The sequence below is a fragment of the Anabrus simplex genome, chromosome 4 (genome assembly GCF_040414725.1).
Source record: "Anabrus simplex isolate iqAnaSimp1 chromosome 4, ASM4041472v1, whole genome shotgun sequence".
In the NCBI taxonomy this organism is placed as follows: Eukaryota; Metazoa; Arthropoda; class Insecta; order Orthoptera; family Tettigoniidae; genus Anabrus; species Anabrus simplex.
Window position 1 is genome coordinate 340,130,865 of NC_090268.1, and position 25,493 is coordinate 340,156,357.

The 25,493-nt window shown below is 37.0% G+C and overlaps 1 protein-coding gene across 6 annotated transcripts in view; it reads right to left on the reverse strand.

Moving 5' to 3' along the window:
• The window catches only part of Nbr (exonuclease mut-7 homolog), a 311,108-nt gene that overhangs the window by 74,163 nt on the left and 211,452 nt on the right, over nt 1-25,493 (reverse strand). For all 6 annotated transcript variants that reach the window (XM_067145734.2, XM_067145731.2, XM_068227278.1 and 3 more), the window contains 2 exons: nt 16,699-16,845; nt 316-447 (listed from right to left, as the gene is read on the reverse strand). In XM_067145734.2, coding sequence (XP_067001835.2) covers nt 316-447; nt 16,699-16,845 — 279 coding nt within the window. The remainder of the gene's footprint in view (nt 1-315; nt 448-16,698; nt 16,846-25,493) is intronic.

The following is a 25,493-nucleotide window of genomic DNA, read 5'->3' on the forward strand; positions in this document are numbered from 1 at the left end:
ATACTGAAAAGTGTGCCTGAAGAATGGGGAAAGGGAATAATAATAGCAGTATTTAAGAAGGAGGACAAAAAGTATGCGATAATTATTGAGGAATCTCTCTCACATGGAGTGACTGGGATTTGAATCCTGGAACCATGCTGCATGCTGCCACCTGAGCCATGCAGGATCTTGTTTCTATTGTATGAGTTATACTTAAAAACTTAGGCTAAGTACTTGACATTTTCATGCAAGATTACAAAGCTATCAGAAAACATAAGATCTCTCAGATACCAGTTCAATTGAATAAATGATTACATAACATATCAAATTAATTACCCGCATAGGTAATCTGACTTGGGCGCAAAGGCCTTCTCTCCCAATTAGAGAACTGGTCCGACTTGTTTAGTTGTCGACCCAGACATAACTCCACAAGATGAGTCAGACTCTCGCCGGATGAGACAGTATTTTCTGCAAATAAAACAGTTAAAATCAGTACTTCTTCAGTTAAATAAAGCTTTCAATTTTGACAATTTGGCAGCAAAAGAAACACAACTTTAACAGCATTGAAGACATGAACCTTAAGGCATTCAAACCTAAAATATTGTTAATGCCAAATCCAGTAAAGAAATACAGTGGTCTGTTTAAAGGTCACTGCAAGAGAAAGACAAACTCAGTTAAGGTCATCGTGGAATTACTAATTACCAATTTTCACAACCAACAGTTGTAACCAAAGAATAAAGTTCGCTTCATGCAGAGAATTTCTTGATAAAATAAATTCTGGATTAATACTATTGTCGTGGCCACCAAATTAGGCGGGTGAGGAAAACTGCTCTGTCGTCAGATATGGGAACGGCGAAGCGACAGATGGTCGAAAGTTGCTTACCTCTTAGCACGGATTGGCAACGCTGATCGTGCAGTGCTATCTAGCTGAACCCCATCCGCTCCAGGCCACCTTACCCGAGTCATTCCCTGTCATGCAGCTGTTGAGTTCGTACCGTAAGTGTAGTTAAAGATGGATAGTGAAAGTGAATTGATTTGGACTCAAGTCAAGAGAGAAGTGGCAGAGAGTAACAAGACATTCAATGAGATGAGTGATGACAATGTCTAAGAAATATTAGACTGCCTTGAAGGCAGAAACAGATTCTTAATTCATTGTAAATTATTGTAAACCTATTCATTAAAGTAGTTCTATATTACTTAGTACAATATACATTATTCAAATATTTAAATTTATAATGTAATAAAATTGATGCAGATTAATATGTAATTCGAAAGTATTTACGGCGTCCTGTAGCCCGAGCTGGCGCGCGCACCCCGAACTGTCTCAGCAACATTTACATGATCGCTTTCCGAACTGTTTTCCAGGAAAACTACAAGATGCACGGAAATATGTTTCAGATAAAAAATATAAGTCAGGCGATTTTTTACATTTTTTCCGCACACACAATTTTATTGGCTGAAGAAATAAAAACTTGGCCGCTTACTGAAATTTTCAATTCATGATTCTACGGATTTAAATTTACTCATTCAAGATTTTATTTTTAATAATTATTTAAAGTGGTTTGTATGGAAAATAATTATACCACTGAAATCAGCTGTCTTTTCTGAAGCTTGTAGTATAATTTGTTTTGAAACTTTGTATGAAGTAACATCAGGAGCTTGAGAGAGAACAACTTGCCTCGCGCTCCGAAATGATATGTTCAGTTAGACATTTCTTCGCCAGTTGCTACATAACTTTGGCAACAGCATAATTTCTCTGACCCACCTAATTTGGTGGCCGCAACAATAGTTTAACAAAAACTAATTTTCATTGATATGTTATATACATGAGATATAAATAAAGTTGTGGAGGATCGCTGTCTGTAATTTCATTTATTTTGCCATATTTTTATATATTTAGCCATTTTAGGTGCACTCAAGACCGTATCAGTGGTTTTTAGCTTTTGTGTCTGTTTGTTTTGTTTCTTTGTTCCACCATCACGGGTAAATGGCTGAACAGATCTCAACCAAACCTTTATATTAAGAGTCTACTCATCCAGGAGCAGGTTTTAAAATGAATGTCATTTAAAAATCCCTGCACAGACTGGGGGTTTGTAGGAAGACCCAAAGAGGTTTTTCAATTTTCTCTTATAGCTTACAATCCACAGATTCACAATGTTGCAGAACGTTGTTCTGGTCATTGGAAGGGAAGATTCTGATGTCTTTCTAACATTATAAATAATGTTCAACTCCAATTAGCTTCCTGAATCCTTTTAACACCAACCATTATCAGTGCTTGTGAGTCAAATGTCAATAGAAAACAAACACAAGTTGTTGTAGACATCTCAAACATGCTATGATCTGTGCTTTGTGCATGCTCACGTGTGTTTTGCAATGCTTGGCAGGAATATACAAGGATGATCTACAGACTATCTTAGTACATGGATAATACAGGTCTATAAATAACCTTCTCATGGTCTGTGATTAGTCCCGCCTATGTCGAGTCTAACTTTCGTATGGCCAAAGGCACAACTAGTAGATGTTTTTGAATAGCATCCTATGAGATTACAGAAGGTAAATATACAATCTACACAATCCCACATATTTCAGCTATGACTGAGGCTGTGTAGCTGTTAGCTTACACTTTGAAGAGGGTGGGTTCAAAGCTCACTGTTGGAGTGTCATAAAGACAAACCAGCCGCAAGAGAGACGAGGGGTAAGTAATAGATCGAGCATGGTTCCCCATTAAATTATAATGCACACTTCAATATTAAGAATAAATTTCTTCTCATTCCAGACACTCAACTTCGTTCTTCAATCGTAGGTTATGATCTCCTTCAGATCAAAGCTACAAAATTCCATCTTTAACATAACAAATTGAGTAGTCCCCTATTTGATCCTCGTTAACGACAAGCGAGACACTTATATCATAGAAAGAAAGAGAGATCCACCTGATCAATACTTATTTATTAATTTTTTTTTTAAAGCAGGATCGGTTTCGACTCCTCACAAAGTCATCTTCAGCTGTCATACATTTACCTTAGACTACATATTCTCAATAGTAATACCTTGCCAAATTTAAAACAATTTTGTATTGAATGACATCAAGTAGTCATGTTTTCGAGTGGTTATCCTGTTCATATATTTAAGTTTGTTTGAAGACTAATATTAAAAAGATAACTATTTTGAAACACATTAAAAGTTTACATTATATGGTAAAAACACATTGCTATGTACATTTGTACTATCACCTTTCAAGTTATACAGATAAAACAAGTTTATGTTATTCTTTTCATTTGATTCATCAAAAGATGTTTGCATCTTGGAGTGTACTTTTACCTTGTGTGCAATTAATGTGTTTTACATGGTTTATATTTAACTTGTCAATCAACACAGTTTTTAAGTTACCTATTTTACTATTATTATGAACGTAATACGTTTCATTATGTATATGTCAATCGAACTTCCAACACATGTTTCTTCACTTGACAAGGTATAAAGCCTTAACACAACATTATAAGAGCTTATACAGCTGTATTCAAGCATATTACCTTTTTACACCTGACGAATTGAATTAAGAATTAATCCCCATAAGGAACTTTCAACCCATCAACGCAGTAATTAAAATGAGTGGACTTTCCTATTTGTGAAACTCACAACCTGACTTTTAATCCCGTTTATCGTCATACCATTGCCTGCTGTCCATCTCACAACATTATCGAGGTCATTTTGCAGTTGCTAACAATCTTGTAACTTATTTATTACTCTATATACTGAGCTCGATAGCTGCAGTTGCTTAAGTGCAGCCAGTATCCAGTATTCAGGAAATAGTGGGTTCGAACCCCACTGTCAGCAGCCCTGAAAATGGTTTTCCATGGTTTCCCATTTTCACACCAGGCAAATGCTGGTACTGTACCTCAATTAAGCCCATGGCCGCTTCCTTCCCACTCCTAGCCCCTTCCTGTCCTATCGTTGCCATAAGATCTGTCTGTGTTGGTGCGATGTAAAGCAACTTGTAAAATATATATACAGTAGAGTCCCGTTAATCCAAATTAATTGGGACCGGACCCTGTTCGGATTATGAAATTTTCGGATTAACTGGAAAATATTTTCTAAAAATAATGTTATTGTTTTTATGTCTCGCTAAATACCTTTACCGTTTCCGGAGACGCCTAGCTGCCGGGATTTCCTCCCGCAAGAGTTCTTTTACGTGCCAGTAAATCTACTTACACGAGGCTGATGTATTTGAGCACCTTCAAATACCACTGGACTGAGTCAGGATCGAACCTGCCAAGTTGAGGTCAGAAGGCCAGGGACTTAACCGTCTGAGGAAAATAGTTTCTAAAATACAGTACAGTACATACTGTAATTTGAAATATCCATTCTTTAGCAGTTACATTAATACAATACTGTATAAAATAAATACACTCCGCTGCTATGCCCACTGATGTGATGTTTATGAGATGCTGGTTTAACACTGCATCTTCGAGTAGGTTCCAATCACAGTTAAAATTGAAATAATCACAACGGCAAAAGAAACTAACAGACTTTGTAAAGATAAACGGCCAGTGATTGAAGATTTATGATGTGTAATTATGTTTAGATTAAGTAAAATATGACTAATAAAATGCAAGTAAATCTTCATTCTATAACATGTTCTTTCATTTCAATAAGGAGAATTTAAAAAAAATTGAATATTTCAGTTCGGATTAACTGGACTTTTGGATTAACGGGGTTTGGATTAACAGGACTCTAGTGTATATATATTACTCTATACAGAATAACTCTGCCTGCAGTATCTACTGGGTGGATTGAGTAGCTCAGTAGTTGCTGCTGCCACTCCCAAGTCCTGAAAAAAAAAAAGGAGGGTTGGCTTAAAGCCGTAAAATTACAGCCGAAAATAAACATCTTGATGCAATAAAGGCATGACGGTTCCACATGTTAATGTCGGTACCCCAACAGTGTCTATTTCACATGTTAGTGGCGGCTGAATAAATATCCTCCGCAGCTAACAACTGTAGTTATAAATTGGAGCTTGCTCCACTTAAAACTGATAACCTTTGATAGTCAGATAATATGGGAGAGTTTTTTAGTAAAAGAATTCCACCGTCCAACCCCTTAATGATGGAGAAGACTACATTGGATTTGGTGGATAGTCACCTAAAAGACAAGAATGAATTTGAACACTCAAAAATACATACATATAACCAAACATACAAACACAGAATCAAACATAAGCATATTAACTACATTGTGACGCACAATATTAACTCCTTACTGAAAACCGGAAAGCTCAAGAACTTCACAGATGAATTAGATAGGTAAAATATTCTTGTGGTAGGGGTCAAAAAAATTAGAAATTTAACAGATCCAATTGAATCTCAAGGTTATGGAGTGTACAATGGGAAGCCAAGCCAAAGGGTCATGAAACATTGCCCCCAATTTGATACTGGATTTATAGTAAATTTGAAAACAATAGATTTTGTAATTGATTTTCAAGCCATCTCACCGAGAACTACAATTCTAACTTTACAAACCACAATCAAACTTTACACCATCATAAATGCTCATGCCTATACCAATGAAAAAATGTCCCAACAAAAACTCTGCAAGAAGTCGATAACTTCTGGGATCTCCTTGATCAGACAGTGAATAAAATAATCATGAATAACATCAAGATCCTTATGGGGGACTTAAACACTCAACTGGGTAAGGAAAAGAAGAATCAAGATGTAGTAGGAAAGTGGGCTCGTCATAAATATACTAACAGAAATGGCCAAAGACTCATAGAAATTTGCAGAACCCATGGAATAATCTCCAAATTTACATATTTTAAAAGAAAAGCTGCTCTGAACAAATAATAACTTTGAAGCTAGTCATGGCATATTAAGAAAACGAAACAAGCCCCTTTCAATAACATTTATGGATTTCAAGAAAGCTTATGACACCATCCACAGACCATCATTATTAAAAATTTTATGACATTTCGGACTTCACCCAAAGCTAATCAAATTGATTGGACTTACTCTAACTAACACAATTACTAAAATTAAGTTCGGAGAGGAACTTTCTGACCCATTCTTGGTAACAACTGGTTTAAGACAGGGTGATGGATTGTCATCTCTTCTTTTTAACTGTGCTCTAGGGTACGTTATGAGGGAATGGTACAAGAACAACTCAAAAAATATAAAGATTGGAACCCAGAAGGATAACATACATTTGAACTGTCTAGGATTTGCTGATGATCTAGCTCTTCTGGCCAATGATACTCAGGAAACAAAACAACAAATAAAATCTTTACAGGGAATAGCTCAAAATATTGGTTTGAAAATTTCATTTGAAAAAACAGAAATTATGCTAACTCAACTTCTGCTTGTAAACAAAATTAAGCTGGAAGACCAGAAAATAAAAATTGTAGAAAAATTTAAATATTTAGGCAAAATAATCACATATAACCTGAACGAGAAACCAGCATGGCAAAATAGAATAGATAAACTGGTTACAGCACAGCATGTTACCAAGAATACATATAATAAAAAGGGTCTCTCAATAGCAACCAAATTGAAACACTACAAAACAGTCACCCAGCCACAAATTACATATGTTTGTGGAACATTATTCAAAACAACAAACACAGTTGCAATAGATACTCAAGTTAAAAAAGGAGAATAGTGAGAACCTGTTTAAATAAAAATTATCAAGTTCATATACAAATTCACACATACCTTAAATAATGGGTTGAGTGTTCATCACATAGAAATTTACTCACAGTTTACAGAATGCTGGAGTCTATTCTTGAAGCATCTTACATTTTTGGGAAAAGGCTCTAAGACAGCTGCAGGTAATGCATTCCAGTCATCAATTCCCCAATTTACAATTTAATATTTACCATATCTGATCAACAGTTGTGCTGTCTGTAAGCACATTTAGAAATATTAAGTAAGTAAATTTGTGTCCCAAAGTGGTGCAGCTTTTTTCAAGTGCACTCTCAGTGGAGGTGAGATGCATGTACCAGCCCTCCTGTCATTTTAAAATCATTGGCAGTACCAGGAATTGAACCTGGGCTTCCAAGGATGGCAGGTAATAGAGCTAACCATTATACTGCAGGGGTGGGCATTTATCATTACTTTAATCTGAAGTCTTGGAACTTCGAACAAAACAATAGCACTAATTTCAAATTATTAGGTTTTTGATTAAAAAGAGCAACTGTGTATATTACCTGATTTTTTTTTGTTAGGTTTACATTCTGCAGACTTAGACATCTATTATGGCTATGATGGGATAGGACAGATTTAGAACTGAGAAGGAAGTGACAGTAGCCTTAATTAAGGTATAACCCCAGCATTTGCTTAGTATGAAAATGGGGGGAAAAGCCTACCGTGAGCTTCGAACCCACCCTCTCCCAAGTGCAAGCTAATAGCTACACAGCCTCAATTGTAGCTGAAATATGTGGAATTGTGTAGATTGTATATTTACCTGCTGTAATCTCATAGGGTGCTATTCAAAAACATCTACTAATCGTGCCTTTGGCCATACTAAAGTTAGACTCGACTTAGGCAGGACTAATCACAGACCATGAGAAGGTTATTAGACCTGTATTATCCATGTACTAAGACAGTCTACAGATCATCCTTGTATATTCCTGCCAAGCATTGCAAAACACATATGAGCATGCACAGAAGTTCATGCACATATGATTGCTATTTAAAAAAAAACTAAAAGTACTTAAAGAAAACACCAAAACCGAGAATGAGTACTCTAAACCATTCAGTGCTGGATTCAGTCCTTGAAACAAATGAAAGCTGGAAAAACTCCGGGTTTTGACGTCATCCATACAGAATTCTTCAAACACTGTGGCAAATTTACCAAAACATGGCTCACTCAGTACGGTGGACATCCTCCAATCTGGTAATATTCCACATGAACTTAAAACTGCTAAAATCTGGTAAAACAAAGAGTGATCAACAAAATTATCACCCCATCACCTTACTCAGCATGATCTACAAGCTTCTAGAGAGGATACTTTACAAAAGAATTAGCCTTAAAATCTTTTAAAACAAACCCATTGAACAGGCACAATTCCATTCCAATCACAGTTGCACACATCAGGTACAATCATCAAGTGCTATCATTAACAACTTTCATCGCAGCCAGTTTCCAGGAGCAACAAGGCATCAGTCACATTCATTGATCTTACAGCAGCCTACGATACTCTGTAGAGGTAAAGTGTAATACTTCTCAGAGTCATCCCATGCTTAAGAGTTAGCAGCCTCATCAGTGCCACACTCAGTAACAGAAGTTTCCAAGTACTGCTTGGTAATACCAATATAAATGGTCCGTTATTGGATATTATAAATTTTCCAGCTAACTCATTCCTAGTTGGTACATAGCACATCCACCAAGACGCATGGCTAGTGCATACCATAGGGGCCACTGCATAGGCTACTTGGAGCCACCGGCAATGCCAAAGCACTATGAGAGACTTTGTCTCATTACCAAAAAAAGATGCCTGCTTTGCCATCAGATGATATAGATATTGATTTCCATAGGGAACCTGAAATATTTAACACTGAATGAGTAAATTTATAATAATATAATATAATATAATATAATATAATATAATATAATATAATATAATATAATATAATATAATATAATATAATATAATATAATATAATATAATATAATATAATATAATATAATATAATATAATATAATAATAAATTTACTCATTTGGGACAAATATTTCAAGTTCCGTATGGGAATCAACATCTATATCATATATCATATTGCTTGGTAATCGGATGAGGAAGTCAATGAAGAACAACGGTCTACCATAAGGATCCGTACTGGCTCTTCTACTGTTCTGCCTCTAAATAGGAGACATGTCTGAAACCACTTAAAGAAAATTTAGATATGCTGACGACTGGGTGCCTGCTGTGAGTGATGACACAGACTTCTTGCTGAAACTAGTACCATCTATTTGTGAATGACTTGTGATGTAATTCACATCAAAACTATTTGTATTGAAAAAGGTGGAACCAAAAAATACCGATTTTCAATTGTATGCCCCACAAATGGGGTGCACAGATGAACATCTAGAGGACTTTTTACAGGAAGTGGAGAGAGAGAGAGAGAGAGAGAGAGAGAGAGAGAGAGAGAGAGAGTCACAGACTCCATTTTGACCAGGGTGGTGGTGATTATTGTTTTAAGAGGAAGTACAACTAGGCAACCATCCTCCATATAACACTAATCAGAGGGAAAATATGGAAGGGGTCCGACACTTCGAAAAATGAAGGTATGAAAATGAAAGACTCCCTAGCCCTCGCAAACCTAATAGCGTCGGGGTCGGAAAAGAACAAGAGTTGACCAAGAGAGGTCGGATAGGATAGATGAAAGTGAGGAGCCTGCACAAGTAAGTGAAAGCAATGCCAGGACTCAGCTGAGGGCCCCGTGGTCGCCAACCCACGCTCCAAAGTTCAGAGCCCCTGGAGCCCCTTTTAGTCGCCTCTTACGACAGGCAGGGGATACCGTGGGTGTTATTCTACCGCCCCCACCAGGGCTTGTCCATTGTTGGCATATGTTTCCGGAAGCAGAATTTTATTCATCACATACATGATTTATTTTGACTTTTCTCTCATAACAAGACATAAGCCTTAATACATTTATAGGCTTAGATTCCTCAAGCTAATGTACCAAATATGTGTGTATAAGACTATACATGAAGATCAAAAACAGACTTTTAACACAATGGTCTAATGCACCTCATTCAAATTCAAGTTGTGCCAAACTTTTATCGTACTTATTTTAACTTAACATTAGCTAATGTACATTTCCTGTTATGTGTTTTTATACTGATTTTAGGAATTTGAAACTTGTACCTTTTGTATCACTGGCTGAAGATGACACAGACTTGTTGCTGAAACTAGTACCATCTATTTGTGAATGACTTGTGATGTAATTCACATCAAAACTATTTGTATTGAAAAAGGTGAAACCAAAAAATACCTATTTTTACTGCAAGAAGAGAGGTATGGGAAAGATTCCTCTGAAAGAATGATACAGGCCGTATTACAGCAGAGGACCTGAAGCAAAAAATGGAGTGGCCATGATACTTAGAAAAGAAATATAAGAATATGTGGAATCTACAAAACGCATCAGCGATAGGATGATGGTGATGAGACTCTGGTTCGAAAATGGCATGAAAGATCTATTTCAGTTGTATGCCCCACAAATGGGGTGCACAGATGAATATCTAGAGGACTTTTTAGAGGAAGTGGAGAAAGAAGATAAGGAAGTGCTATTGATGGGAGATCTAAATGCACTCTTGATATCCCATGTTGCTATGATAATGGAGAGGATACTGGGAGGATACTGAAAAGTAGGATAAGGTTGAGGGTTGAAAATCAGATACAGGAAAATCAGTTTGGTTTCAGAAGTGGAAGTTCAACAATAGAGCCCATTTTCATTATGAGACAACTGATGAAAAAGCAATGGGAGTATGGGAATGATATGGTTATGACATTCATTGACACTGAAAATGCATATGACAGTGTCCCCAGTACTAAAGTTTGGGACAGTCTGGTGCAAAAAGGAATTGGACAGGGATTAATAAAAATGATCAAGGCAATGCACAAGGAATGTTTTAGTTGTGTACAAACACAAGTTGGCAGGACAAGTTGGTTCAAAATAACTAGTGGGCTGAGACAGGGAAGTGTTCTATTGCCAATCCTGTTTACAATACAGTAAAATACCAGTACTGTAATCTATTAGCTTCATAGTCTGTATTGATAGTTCAAGCACACAAGTATGAAGAATGAGTATAAATACCAGAATAACAAAATTTTGGGGATCTGAGAAATTAATTTGTTATAGTGAAATTCGGTATACTGAAATAAGTCAATTCTTAAGAACTCACAAACCTGTTGAAGAATCTGCATTATTTCAAGATGAATTTAAACATAAAAAACCTTAATACTGTATTTATTAAATGAGAGGAAAATTAGGATACAGATATTTACATGAAGTAATTATATAAAGTACAGGTACTTGCAAGAAATTTTCAGCATCTCAAATTTTTCCCTGTACTGGTACATTATCTCCTTGACTTTATTTTTTGAAACAGTCTGTGATTTTCTCCTGAACACTCCCAGACACAAACGAATATTCAAGGTAGTCAGCAACCACTGTACTTGAACTTAACACAAATTTAATTCAAAACTGCCTCTACGTTTAAAAAAATATTATTCTACAGAGTAAAGTGAACATTTATCCACGTCATGACAGAATGCATTTCGGGAACGTACAGGGTAGCTTTCCACACTTTCACTCACTTTGGTGTGTCTACAGTGTGCTTCGTATTTGCTAGGTTCGAGTGAACCGTAATTATTTTGTATTCAGCGTTTTAAGGAACGCCACAATATCACGTAGCAGGCAATGTACGGAGAAGCAGAATCCGCGAACACTGGAAATGCCAACAGTTGGCGAAAAACCGTGGTTCATATAATCAATTCGTACACACTGAACTATACTGTCCATGTCAATGAAAACTGCATTGTTTCTTTTAATGCTGAGCTCAAACTGACTTATGATTTTAAAGGAGAGAAGTGCCAGCCAGGAAATCGTACAAGGGTTGGGGTCATTGTACTGAGTTGCAAAGCGAGAGTCTTTATCCCTTCGTTATAGGAAACTTTGATAAGCCACGATGTTTTAAGGGCATCGGGCACTTTCCGGGTAAGTACAGAGTATATAAAATGCATACAATACAGTAATCCAATGAATAAAGCATTTGCACACAGGAGCCAGCATAGATAATTACGCTATTCTGAACATTTTGAATCATGCTTTGTTTTTCTTTCGTTGCATGAGGTTATGTTTGTCAATGAGTTATCTGAGTGCATTATCTGAATACTATAAATGCACCTTGTTGGACAGATTTTGGAAGTAGTTTTTTCCATGACATCTGAAAGGTTTAAACTGTGAATACTGCAGTAACAGGTCTTAGAATATTTTGTGATGCGGCAAGGTTTGGTATTTCTTGAATTACGAGTTGACGGTTAATTCAAAGTCCGATTTTTGTGTCCCAATGACTTTGAATTAACAAGGCTTTACTGTAATGACATTCAGTACTGGTACACCAAAACTGAATAAGATAATCTTCACGTCCTGTTATGTAGGCAACCCACTCATCAGAATTGTGATGCGTTTGCTTACTTTTCCCTGATTTGTAATCGGGTAGTTTCGCCTGTGTCTTGTATAGTGTGTGCCATCTAGTATTAGCTGCATAGAGACATGCTGTGCGAAATACCCAGTGATTAAAACAGGATGAACTTCAACTATATTTTGAAGAAAAAGACTACATTTTAATTCATTATACTGAAAGTTCGAAATTCATTACAATGAAATATTTTAACACACATTAAATAGGGAAAAGGGAAGGGGTCTAAAAATAATGACGCTATTCTGAACATTTCGTTAAACTGGTGTTTGTTACAATGACATTTTACTGTAGTAATGTATGACATCATGAGAACACCAAAAGCAGCATATGGAGGAAGAGGAATGAACATGTTATTTGCAGATAATATTGTGATTTGGGGAGAAGAGGACATGAATGTTCAAGAACAGTTGGATGTGGCGAATGGGAAGATCGAAGAATGAGGATTGAAAATATGTGTAGAAAAGAGTAAAACTCTTGTTACGACTAGAGGGGAGAAAGTTTAAGGGAATAAGTGTAAGTGGTGACTTTAAACGTAGGAAAGATCACAATATGAAGATAAAGCTGGAATTCAAGAGGATAAATTAGGGCAAATATTCATTTATAGGAAGGGGAGTTAGGGATTGGAATAAATTACCAAGGGAGAAGTTCAATATATTTCCAGTTTCTTCACAATAATTTAAGAAAAGGCTAGGAAGACAGCAGATAGGAAATCTGTCACCTGGGCGACTGCCCTAAATGCAGATCAGTAGTGACTTATACGTCAGTTGTCTTAATAAAAAATGCTGTGATGTATCCTAAACGTCGGCCACCTGTATACAACGTACAAAGAACGACGACATGATTCATCCAAAGCAAAGAACATAAATAAAATAAAAATTAAAAATAGAAGGGAAAGGTCAGATTAGACTTGCAGACAAGCCCCTGTAAGTAGTGGAGACGTTCAAATACATGGGGAGTGAATAAATGGAGAATGCTCGACTGGATGCTGAAATTAGCAAGAGGATTCAAGCTGGAAGCTGTTTCTATCATAGTGTAAGACACATTTATGGGACAAAGATGTGCCAATGGAAGCAAAGATGTATTACATACCCATAACAACTTACGGAGCAGAAACTTGGACAATGACACAGGAGGATGAGAGTCGAATACAGGTAGGCAAAATGAAGTTCTTGAGGAGTATGATACAGAAGACTATAAGAGAAAAATATGGAATAAGAAAATCCGGGAAGAAATTGGAGTGGAAAAAATGAATGGTAGAATACAAAAGAGCCGACTAAAATGGTTTGGGCACATAAAGCGAATGAGTGATGAAAGAATGCCAAAAAAGATGATGGAAATGCAAATGCAAGGAAGGAGAGGCTGCGGATGACCACGATTAAGATGGAAGGACACAATAGAATGCAGTATTAGAGAAAGAAACGTGGACTGAGACACAGTGTTGGAGGAAAGACCAAAGAAAGTGGAGAGGAACCATATTTGCCCCTACCCGGCTACGGATGAATAATAGGAAATGATGGTGGTGGTGGTGGCAGCAGCGCGGTGGTTATCTATAGTATTAGTTAAGGATCTAATTTACTTATTTTTATTTTCCTTTTGATTAATACTGTATTTTTCCTGTTTAACTGTTATGATGTGATATTAGGCTATATGCTAACTAAATAAATAAATTAGAATGAATAAACAAATGAGGTTCCAGGACAAACCATCATGAAAGAAGACAGATACCCTCTGGACAAAGGAGAGGACAGAACAACACAGCCAATGGATTCACAATTACTGGGCAAACATCAAATCCCACCCCAAACACAATAGTTGAATATCGTGGTCCTTAGTCGGCCCATATGAAACATGAATGACTGAATGACTGACTGACTGACTGACTGACTGACTGAATGAATGAATGAATGAATGAATGAATGAATGAATCAATCAATCAATCAATCAATCAAGATAAGAATGCAGAAATATGTTAAGTGTTATGAAAAGAAAATGAAAGATACACTAACATTTGAGAACCTAATAGTGCTGGTATTAGAAGAGAACAAATATTGATCAAATAAAGGTGGACAAAGATTAAAAAGAAAATACTATGCAGTAACTGAGAAAATAAAAAGAAATCAGCTCAGGCTGGTCACTTTACACAACTTAAGGCAAGACCAGGTGACGTGCCGCACTGGTAGAATTGCCACAACCCCTTTAATTTTAAAGTTTGACGTTAGATGTCACTATGTGCTGACAGTAATTGAGTTCACTCAGTAGCAATAGTTTCCATTGCTTGTGTTCACATTTTCTCATATATTTTCAATGTTTTGGTGGTTTTAAACAAGTAAGTATAATACTTCCCTTGCTTAAGTTTTAAGGAATCCTTAATCTATTGTTTTGTTATCAGTGCTGTACTCAATTACTTTGCATTTAGTAATTTTAATGGACAGTACTGGATTGTTTGAAGGTTCTGCATGAGGAGTTCACCATTACTACATCAATACAGCCTTGAAAGAAGGTTTTGCATCTGACCTGTGGGACACAAGATGCAATGCTCTCATGGGTGACACGTCGCATCAACAAGACTGGCAAAATCACTGCCGTACAGAAGGTAACCAGCTCTTCAAAGGTAGAAACTGTGACTTTGCCTGCTCATTTGCAGATGGAAGGCGTTTGCCTCCAGTCATGATTTTGAAAGGGACCAACAAGAAGGCTGAGTTCAAGGATGGTTTGTCTCCAGAGTAAGAAGTTTTCGTGATACTCTAACCTGGTTACATCAGTACTGACTTCTTTCTGCATTGGTTTAAAACCCAATGCATGCCCAGAACTAATGTGCTGATTCTGGTTGGGCACTGCAGCCATATCAACTCTGGAATTACTGTCTTTAGCACAGGAAAACTAAATAATCCTGCTTTGTTTGCCACTACATTCAACGCATGCACTGCTATCTCTAGACTGCCCATTCTTTGCACCATTTAAGCAGTATTTCCAGTTGGCGGCTGACATCTAGATTAGGACACATCCCAACAGAAAGCTGACGGGATACCAAATAGGGGCCTTTGATCGATGGAGCTTGCGAGAAGGCAGCATCTGTTGAGAAAATGGATTCAAAGCAACAGGTATATTTCCTTTTGATCCCAGTGCAGTTCCATATCATTTTTTTCTCACTTTCCATAAAAGTTTTAGAGATTCCATGTACCTCTTCATCTGCTGACTCAAGAGAGGAGGAGAATGCTTCCCAAAAGCCTTCGTCATCAAGGACCCCAGAAACTCTGTCCAAATTCCCATACAAAGACAATCCTTCACCAGAAACCTCAACATCCAAGGCCACAGAACCCCCAAAGTTCCCAAACAGTGAGAATGGATCCCAAAAATCTTCAAATTCAAAGACACCAGACACTCCTTCAAGATACCTTCATGCAATAGTCATATTACCACTCTTGAGAAAAGAAATCGATCAAGGAAGAAGTCAATTGAAGTGCTGACAACACCAGTAAATAAAAAAAAAGAACTGCCTCTAAAGTGGATACAAGACTGATAAAGAAGTTGAGTTCTATGAAAAATTAAGAGGAAAACAATGTTCTGAAGTTGACAGTAATAAATGTGTAGAAAGTTGGAAGAACTCTTTTGTAACATAGAACAAAGAAGACAGCGTACAGTCTGAAAACACTGACTACACAAGAGTTTATGGAGGAACTTGTGGTGATTGTGGAAGGTACACACTGCACCAAAAATTTGTAAGTAATAAAAAGTAATAGTGTGATTTTTTATAAATCATTGGAACTATGAAAAATTTACAGTCATTAAGTTAAATTAGAATTGAATTTGTTTGCTGAAGTTACATTTAATCATTCTCTAATAGGATAGTACGCAACATTTTTAACAAATGTTTTGAACATATTCTCCACACTAGATGCTATGAAAGTATTTATTTCTATAAGTAGTCTTATCATTTCTACCTCATTACGTCATCCCTCTCAGATGTGCAGCATATCAGCTAGCCATCCTTGCAGCAACTCTCCCATTACGTACACTTCTATTCTTTAGTTCAGAATGGTCCTAAGTGAATTTTATATAGCAAACTAATTGTTAAATAATCAAGCATATAATATGTTGTTCTTCCCGTTCTGCAAAAACTTGTCAATCCCAAGCCCTTATTAAAAAATACACACGCTTTATAGAAACATGCAGCGCGTCACCTGATTTTGCCTTACCTGTTATGAATCTCTGAAGCAGATTAAAGGCAATACTAAATTAGAATTGACTTTTGGAGAGAAGAAAGTGTTTAATGTAATGACAAACATACTTCCCAAAATGTACCACTAGGTTACAAACAGTAAATGAAGCAAGCTGAAAACTTTTATGGAACAAATACGTAATATTTTAATGAGATTAAAAAGTGAGGTTAGTCTAAGTCTAAACTTGAATTCACAGCACCGATGTAGTTGATATCAATACTTTTCATTTTCAGCACATCAGAGAGTTCGGTAACAGAATACAAAAGAAAGGAACTTAATTGCCTTGAACAACCATCTTACCAGAATAAGGGAATACAAATGAATAATCCTTGATGAGTTTCTTCCACAGTAATAAAATATCCAAGCAGTTGGATGCACTCTGAAGAACAGCTCCGAGGAAGGGAAGGGAATGTTTTATCATCACCATGTCAGTTTGAAGTCCAAATCCTGGAAATAAAACAGTAGTGTTTGATAAAGAAGGCTTTCACACAGGTTAGGAATGGTTAAATAAAATAAAATGAATAAATTCAAACAGTTCTCTATTAAACCAAAATCTGAATCATGTTCTATGCGCTCAAAGAATCTTTTAAAAATTGCATCTGATAGGTTGCAGGCCATTATCTGTTTCACAAACCAAATAATTATTGCAGACTGTAATTACAAATAATCACCTATTACCTATTTACATAGTAATTACACCGTAGTTCAATCAATCAATCAATCAATCAATCAATCAATCAATCAATCAGTCACTACTGATCCGCATTTAGGGCAGTTGCCCAGGTGGCAGATTCCCTATCTGTTGTTTTCCTAGTCTTCGCAAAGAAATTGGAAAATTATTGAACATTTCCCTTGGTAAGTTATTCCAATCCCTAACTCCCCTTCCTATAAACAAATATTTGCCCCAATTTGTCCTCTTGAATTCCAACTTTATCTTCATATTGTGATCTTTCCTACTTTTAAAGACACCACTCAAACTTATTCGTCTACTGATGTCCTCCCCCGCCATCTCCCCTCTGACAGCTCAGAACATACCATTTAATCGAGCAGCTCGTCTCCTTTCTCCCAAATCTTCCCAGCTACTCTTTTGTCGGAAATCACCCAGAACAAATCGAGCTGCTATTTTTTTTGGATTTTTTCCAGTTCTTGAATCAAGTAATCCTGGTGAAGGTCCCATACACTTGAACCATACTCTAGTTGGGGTCTTACCAGAGACTTACATGCCCTCTCCTTTACATCCTTACTACAACCCCTAAATACCCTCATAACCATGTGCAGCGATCTGTACCCTTTATTAACAATCATATTTATGTGATTACTCCAATTAAGGTCTTTTCTTTTATTAACACCTAGGTACTTACAATGATCCCCAAAAGGAACTTTCACCCCATCAACGCAGTAATTAAAACTGAGAGGACTTTTCCTATTTGTGAAACTCACGACCTGACTTTTAACCCCGTTTATCATCATACCATTGTCCACCGTCCATCTCACAACACTATAGAGGTCACCCTGCAGTCGCTCACAATCTTGTAACTTATTTATTACTCTTTACAAAATAACATCATCTGCAAACAGCCTTATCTCTGATTCCACTTCTTTACACATATCATTGATATATATATAACAAAACATCAAGGTCCAATAATACTGCCTTGAGGAATTCCCCTCTTAATATTATCAGAGGGTCAGATAAAGCTTCGCCTACTCTAATTCTCTGAGTTCTATTATCTAGAAATATAGCCACCCATTCAGTCACTCTTTTTTCTAGTCCAATTGCACTCATTTTTGCCAGTAGTCTTCCATGATCTACCCTATCAAATACCTTAGATAGGTCAATCTCAATACAGTCCATTTGGCCTCCTGAATTCAGGATATCTGCTATATCTGTATATATAACGAAACCCTCTGTACAAAACATAATTTATCTACTGTGAGAATGTTCAGCATGAGTGGGAGGATGGATGAAAGTTATGGGGTCCCGAGTGATTGAGACGGTAAATGTGTATGAGTGAGCCGGCCTAGCTAAAATATATGTGGGGTTTCTAGAGAGAGAGAGAGAGAGAGAGAGAGAGAGAGAGAGAGAGAGAGTGTGTGTGTGTGTGTGTGTGTGTGTGTGTGTGTGTGTGTGTGTGTGTGTGTGTGTGTGTGTGAGTCGTCATGACTTGAATGTTGAACAGGTCTTGTGAGTATTACTGTATGTAAATATGCCTATGTAATTATTTTAACTGTATATAAGAACATCATGTAGAATGTAATTGTATATTTGTATATTATAATTTTTAAGTGGTGATGGAGGCACTTTTGTGTATATGGGGCTATGCCCTTTCTCCATTCACCATCCCTAAATTGTAACTACAATTAGTGGAAAATAAATAATAATAATAATAAAGCTGAGCTTCAGTCGAATAACTTTTCATAAACCCAAACAGCCTTCTGTCAAACCAGTTATTAATTTCACAAACATGTCTTAATATAATCAGAAAGAATGCCTTCCCAAAGCTTACATACAATGCATGTCAAACTGACTGGCCTGTAATTTTCAGCTTCACGTCTATCACCCTTTCCATTATACACAGGGGCTACTATAGCAACACTCCATTCATTTGGTATAGCTCCTTCAACCAAACAATAATCAAATAAGTATTTTAAATATGGTACTATAATTATCTCAACCCATTGCCTTTAGTATATTCCCAGAAATCTTTTCAATTCCAGCTGCTTTTCTAGTTTTCAACTTTTGTATCTTACTGTAAATGTCATTGTTATCATAGGTAAATTTTAATACTTCTTTAATGTTACTCACATCTCCTATCTGGACATTATCCTTGTAACCAACAATCTTTACATACTGCTGACTGAATACTTCTGCCTTCTGAAGATCCTCACATACACACTCCCCTTGTTCATTAATGATTCCTGGAATGTCCTGCTTTGAACCTGTTTCTGCCTTAAAGTACCTATACATACTCTTCCATTTTTCACTAAAATTTGTATGACCACCAATTATGCTTGCCATCGTGTTATCCTTAGCTGACTTCTTTGCTAGATACAATTTCCTAGTAATTTCCTTCAATTTCTCCTTACTTCCATAACCATTTCTAACTCTATTTCTTTCCAGTCTGCACCTCCTTCTTAGTCTCTTTACTTCTCTGTTATAATATAGTGGATCCTTACGATTCCTTACCACCTTTAAAGGAACAAAGCTATTTGCACATTCCTCAACAATTGCTTTTAAATTGCTTTTAATTGCTTGTTGAATAGATCATCACCTTCATTGAAAAAACAAACAGGATTAAAAACTCAACCATCAGATTAGAGACTGATGTGAAAGCCAGTAGAAATCAACAAAGAGAAATAGAATATATACGGTACAACAATGCATGTATCCCTTAGTAATATTAATAAATATCACCTCAAAAACCTTGAGGTTTGTGGGACATATGGTCAGGCACATGATTACATCTTGTTTGTAGACTTCTGCAATAGATTCAGAAAAATCAGAGATCTCATCTGCATTGTTGTCCCCACAGCATTACAGGGATCAACCAGAGACATTATCTATATGCATAGTGTGTATTTTTATTCCTTGTTTAATAATGTGAGGTTTTTTTTAGAAGTATGTTATCTAAGTCAATCATTTACTACTGATCTGCATTTAGGACAGTCGCCCAGGTGGCAGATACCCTAAGGCTCCTTTCACACTACACGGTTTCGACCGTACGGCAAAAAAACCGTACGGCTCTTTTGCTGTGGATGTTGCTTTCACACTGCAACGCTTTTTTTGCCGTGGGAAGCTCAGTGCATGTCTTGATGCTAGTCATACAAGAGAGTCATTTTAATAATAGGATGATTTCTTAATAATAGTAGTTTGTGGCTGAATATTAAACTGTGAAATTGTATCATAAGTATATATTTGTGAATCTGAATTATGTAATAATATACACTATATATACTGAAAATACACTTAAGTTACCAAACACACCTTTTTCTTTGTCTTAAATTAGATCAAAATCTGGTTTTATTTCTAAGTAAACTTCACGCCAGGCTTTTCTTGTCGCATTCCGATCTTTATAAATGCAGCAGCGGCGATTAGGGGGTGCGATCGCCCCCGCCCCACTTTGTGGAGGAAAAAGACAAAGACACCTCCGTACAGGCCATGAAGGCCTTTGGAGGAGTGGAAGGTAAAGGCTTCCACCATTGTTAACCGCGGCACGTGATGGGGTAGAGTGGTTAGCTCTACGGCCGGCCGCCTTTGCCCCCAGGAATTAACCTGGTACTCATTTTTGGAGTAGGCTGAGTGAACCTCTGGGCCATATGCACCTCCCGAACTGAAAATCTCGTGTCTTAAATTTTACAACTTCCTAGCGGGGATTCGAACCCACGTCCTTCCGGGCGGACCGAGAACGCCTTTACCGCCTCGGCCAGGCAGTCCCTTAGTGGAGAAAACATTACATTATTATTCCATTTTAGGTGGCTGAAACTAGGACTTAATTTAATTATTTATAAAAAGCAATTTGTACAAGCCCTGTTGTCTTATCAGATAAATCTTTCTTTCATTTTCTTTAATTATCAATAAGTCCGCCTCTGTGGTGTAGTGGTTAGCGTGATTAGCTGCCACCCCCGGAGGCTCGGGTTCGATTCCCGGCTCTGCCACGAAATTTGAAAAGTGGTACGAGGGCTGGAATGGGGTCCACTCAGCCTCGGGAGGTCAACTGAGTAGAGGTGGGTTCGATTCCCTCCTCAGCCATCCTGGAAGTGGTTTTCCGTGGTTTCCCACTTCTCCTCCAGGCGAATGCCGGGATGGTACCTAACTTAAGGCCACGGCCGCTTTCTTCCCTCTTCCTTGCCTATCCCTTCCAATCTTCCCATCCCTCCACAAGGCCCCTGTTCAGCATAGCAGGTGAGGCCGCCTGGGCGAGGTACTGGTCATTCTCCCCAGTTGTATCCCCCGTTCAAGAGTCTGAAGCTCCAGGACACTGCCCTTGAGGCGGTAGAGGTGGGATCCCTCGCTGAGTCCGAGGGAAAAGCCGAACCTGGAGGGTAAAGAGATGATGATGATGATGATGATGATGATGATAATTATCAATAAAATTATTAGCGGGAATACGCACAGAATGTAGTTTGTCGCGGCTAACCAATTTGTGTAGCGCCATACCAAGTAGTGGAGACTTTGCATGTCCTGTGAGGAAGGGTGGCAGGGGTATATTTTATTGCCAAGGTCATGGACGCTGAGGTATGATTCACTCGCTTGCCGCGCGTTTTCGTCTATCTGGCAATCTCGTTAGTGTGTTAGTTTCATAGTGTGTAGTCAAATTCTAAACGAATTTTAATTGTATTATCACACCGTACTTGTGTTTAATTGTAGTGCATGTGTAAAATTGTTCCTTTGATGAAAGTTTTATTGTGTGGTACTGAATCAAAATCTAAAAAAAAAAAGAAGAAAAACCTATTACCGCACTTAAGTTGGTAGTCTGACAATCTTTACCTCTCTGTCGAAATTAGCCTACCACTTTGAGCTTTTCTTAAAAGTTTTGGTGTATATACACACCCCCACGCTATACACCACAAACCCGGGTACGTTTTGTTGTTTGTACATTTCGCCCCCTCCCCCCCCCCCCCACCCTAACACACATGTCCAATACAATCGCCACTACTGTAAAAATGTCTAGCGTTATGTCCCAGTATGGACCAGAGTAATAAGAATTTCAGAATCTGCGTCAGCCATTTCACAAAACCAACGATAAATCCTACAAAGCAATGCAATGAACATTTTAATAACAAAGTAAAACAATAAAACACGACTATACCAATACGTATAACTTGTGTCTAGATACCCTCGCGTTATCTCCTCTACAGCTGCTCGAGAGCTGCCGTACAATTAAAAAACCGTGCAGTGTGAAAGTATGCGTTTAGCTGCGTGCGCCACTGAGTCAACGGCAGCCGTTCATTCCAGTGGCAAGACACGGCTGCTACATGGCACGGCAGCCGTGCCGTTGTCGTGCCGTGTAATGTGAAAGGTCTAATGCTCTTCTTCACGCCACTAAAGGAATGTCGCCGTACGGTTTTTTTGCCGTACGGTCGAAACCGTGTAGTGTGAAAGGAGCCTAACTGTTGTTTTCCTAGCCTTTTCTTAAATGGCTGCAAAGAAATTGGAAATTTATTGAACATCTCCCTTGGCAAGTTATTCCAATCAATAACTCCCCTTCCTATAAATGAATATTTACCCCAATTTGTCCTCTTGAATTCCAGCTTTATCTTCATATTGTGATCTTTCCTACATTTAAAGACACCACTCAAACTTATTCATCTACTGATGTCATTCCACGCCATCTTTCCATTGACAGCTTGGAACATACCACTTACTGTTGATGAACTTAACTGTAATAGGTATTTATTTGATCCTGCCTGAATCTATTAAAGAAACTATTTAAAATAGTTTATGTTGGGTCCACCTTGTCAATACACTTTTAATGATTGAAAATTATTTATTTTATCATACATGTTTCAGGAAAAATATCCATTCCCTTCATCAGTGATGTCAATTCAAGGAATAAAACAATATAACACTATATTTTGTTTTTCTTACAATTTAAAGGAGTATTGTATCCTAATTCACCATATCAATGAATAAAGAAACTAATGAAATATTATGAAAATGATGATTACATAAAATTTAATATTTTGATGAACTGAAATGGGAATTTCAGATCTTCAAGTATTTCTTCTTCTTTTTTTTTCTTTTTCTTCCTTAAATGATCAAACGCTAGTCTATACAATGGGTTCTCTTCTGTACTTCTTTCATTTAAACTTGATTCAAAGTCATTTTTTTTGTGCAAGATAAATTTCTAAACTTTCCAAAACATTCATGAATTTTCCCTTTTTGGCTGAATGTATTAACTCCATGTCATTAGAAATGTCTGTAAAGTTATGATTCTTTTCTACCATATGCTCTCCCATTGCCGAATATCTTTTATGTTTGACTGCATTAATATGTTCTTTATACCTTATAGGCAAACTTCTTCTAGACTGTCCTATGTATCGTTGTCTACATGTTTGACATATCATTTTGTAAATTGCTGATTTATTAAATACACATTTATCTCTATTTCATCTGAATTGAAAGTTATCTTGTTAGTATTATTATTGGTTTTGGATGCGATATTGATGTTCCTTTTTTTTTGTAAATTTTAGCCAGTTGATAAGAGAGCTTATTTTGAAAAGTTAGAAATGTTAATTTCTTTTTCTCCTTTTGCTCTTTAATTAAAGTTGTTTTAAGTTCATTGTTCATTTTTCATTTTAGTTATCATTCTATTAATAAATTTTCTGGAGTATCCATTGTTACGAGCAATTTGGTGGATTGTATTTATCTCTCTATTATAATTCTTCCTAGCTCTATTTATTAAGCTGTAAAATGTTGCCTTTTAAGAGGAAATTATGTGATGAAATATGAACACGTCAAATATTCAACAGTGCCACTACAACAGGGGCCAAAGTGTCACTGGTACCACACTACCCCGCTATAGGAATCTGATGAAGAAATGACCAGCTGGGTTTTTTTACAATTGGTTTAACGTCGCACAGACACAAATAGATCTTATGGCGACGATGGGATAGTAAAGAGCTAACAGTGGGAAGGAAGTGGTCGTGGCCTTAATTAAGGTACAGCCCCAGCATTTGCCTGGTATTAATTGGGAAATAAGGGAAAACCATCTTCAGGGCTGCCGACAGTGGGATTCGAACCCACTATCTCCTGGATGCAAGCTCACAGCCGCGCGCTCCTAACCGCACGGCCAATTCGCCCAGTATGACCAGCTGTAATCATGGCAACGTCACCTCAAGGGCTCTAGAATACAGGCCTGGTGTTCAAAGTAGGCATGTATGTGAGTGTAGGCAAGGACAAGGAGAACGGGCAATGTTTAATCTTTTCATAGCAGCCATATCTGGCAGCTTTTACTTGCCTAAATAAATTACAAAATATGATACTGTATAGGCTTTTGGGCGTTTGGATTAAAAAGTGTGTAACATTTGTAATAAAAAGTTGTCATCTCGAGTGGAACGACCTTGTCATTCGCAAGTCACATTGACAACTAAGCTTGTTAAGCCACGTTATTGATGGTCTCACTACACTGCCCAGCAAAGTGTTTCATTTTAACAGTCAGCAAGTTTTGTCAATCAAGAACGACCTATCAGACGAGAGGACTTTGTACCTCAATATGTTTTTTAATTCATTAATCATGATCATTGTCATTTCACTTCATCAAGATTTTTAATTTGTTTTGTGTTATGTAATAATTGTTCTGCTACTGAAGATGGCCTTGAGAATAGGCTGAAACATGTATAGACTCTGTTCCATCCAACAGATGATTTGATTTGTATTGATATGGAAGATTTTATAAATACTTTTTATTTGTAAACCATAGTTATGAGCTTGCATTTGGGGGATGGTGGATTCGAAACCTGCCGTCGTCTGCCGCCAAAATGATTTTCCGTGGTTTCCCATTTTCACACCAGCCAAATGCTGGTGCTGTACCTTAATTAAGACCATGGCCACTTCCTTTTCACTTCTAGCCCTTTCCTATCTCATTGTTGCCATAAGACTTATCTGTGTCGGTATGAAATACGGTAACTTATTTGATTTATATTTAATATGTCGGCTATTTATTGTGGACACAGGTACTTCTACATCTAATTCTGTATATATAGTAGAGTTGTGACTTTCAGAGAACTGTGGGAAACCATGCGGTAGTGTATAAAATTTGAGTTATATAAATTAATATTATTAATATTATTAACTACATAAGTTTGTGCTGTAATAAGCGTGTATAGTATTTTGCAAGTACCTTTTTTTCCCCCCTGCATTTCAATTTTTAACTTATTTATTTTGTATTATGTATTTATCGAGAATATAATGACATTTCTAAGTTCTTTGAAATCATTTAAGAAAAGACAAGGCAAACAATTAATACAAAATCTCCAACCTGAGTGACAGCGCTAAAAGCAGATCATTGATGATTGAGTCTATAAATATTTTTCATCTAACTCTATATACTTAATTAATGGAGTTGTCACTGTCGGAAAAGGCTTTGTAACAT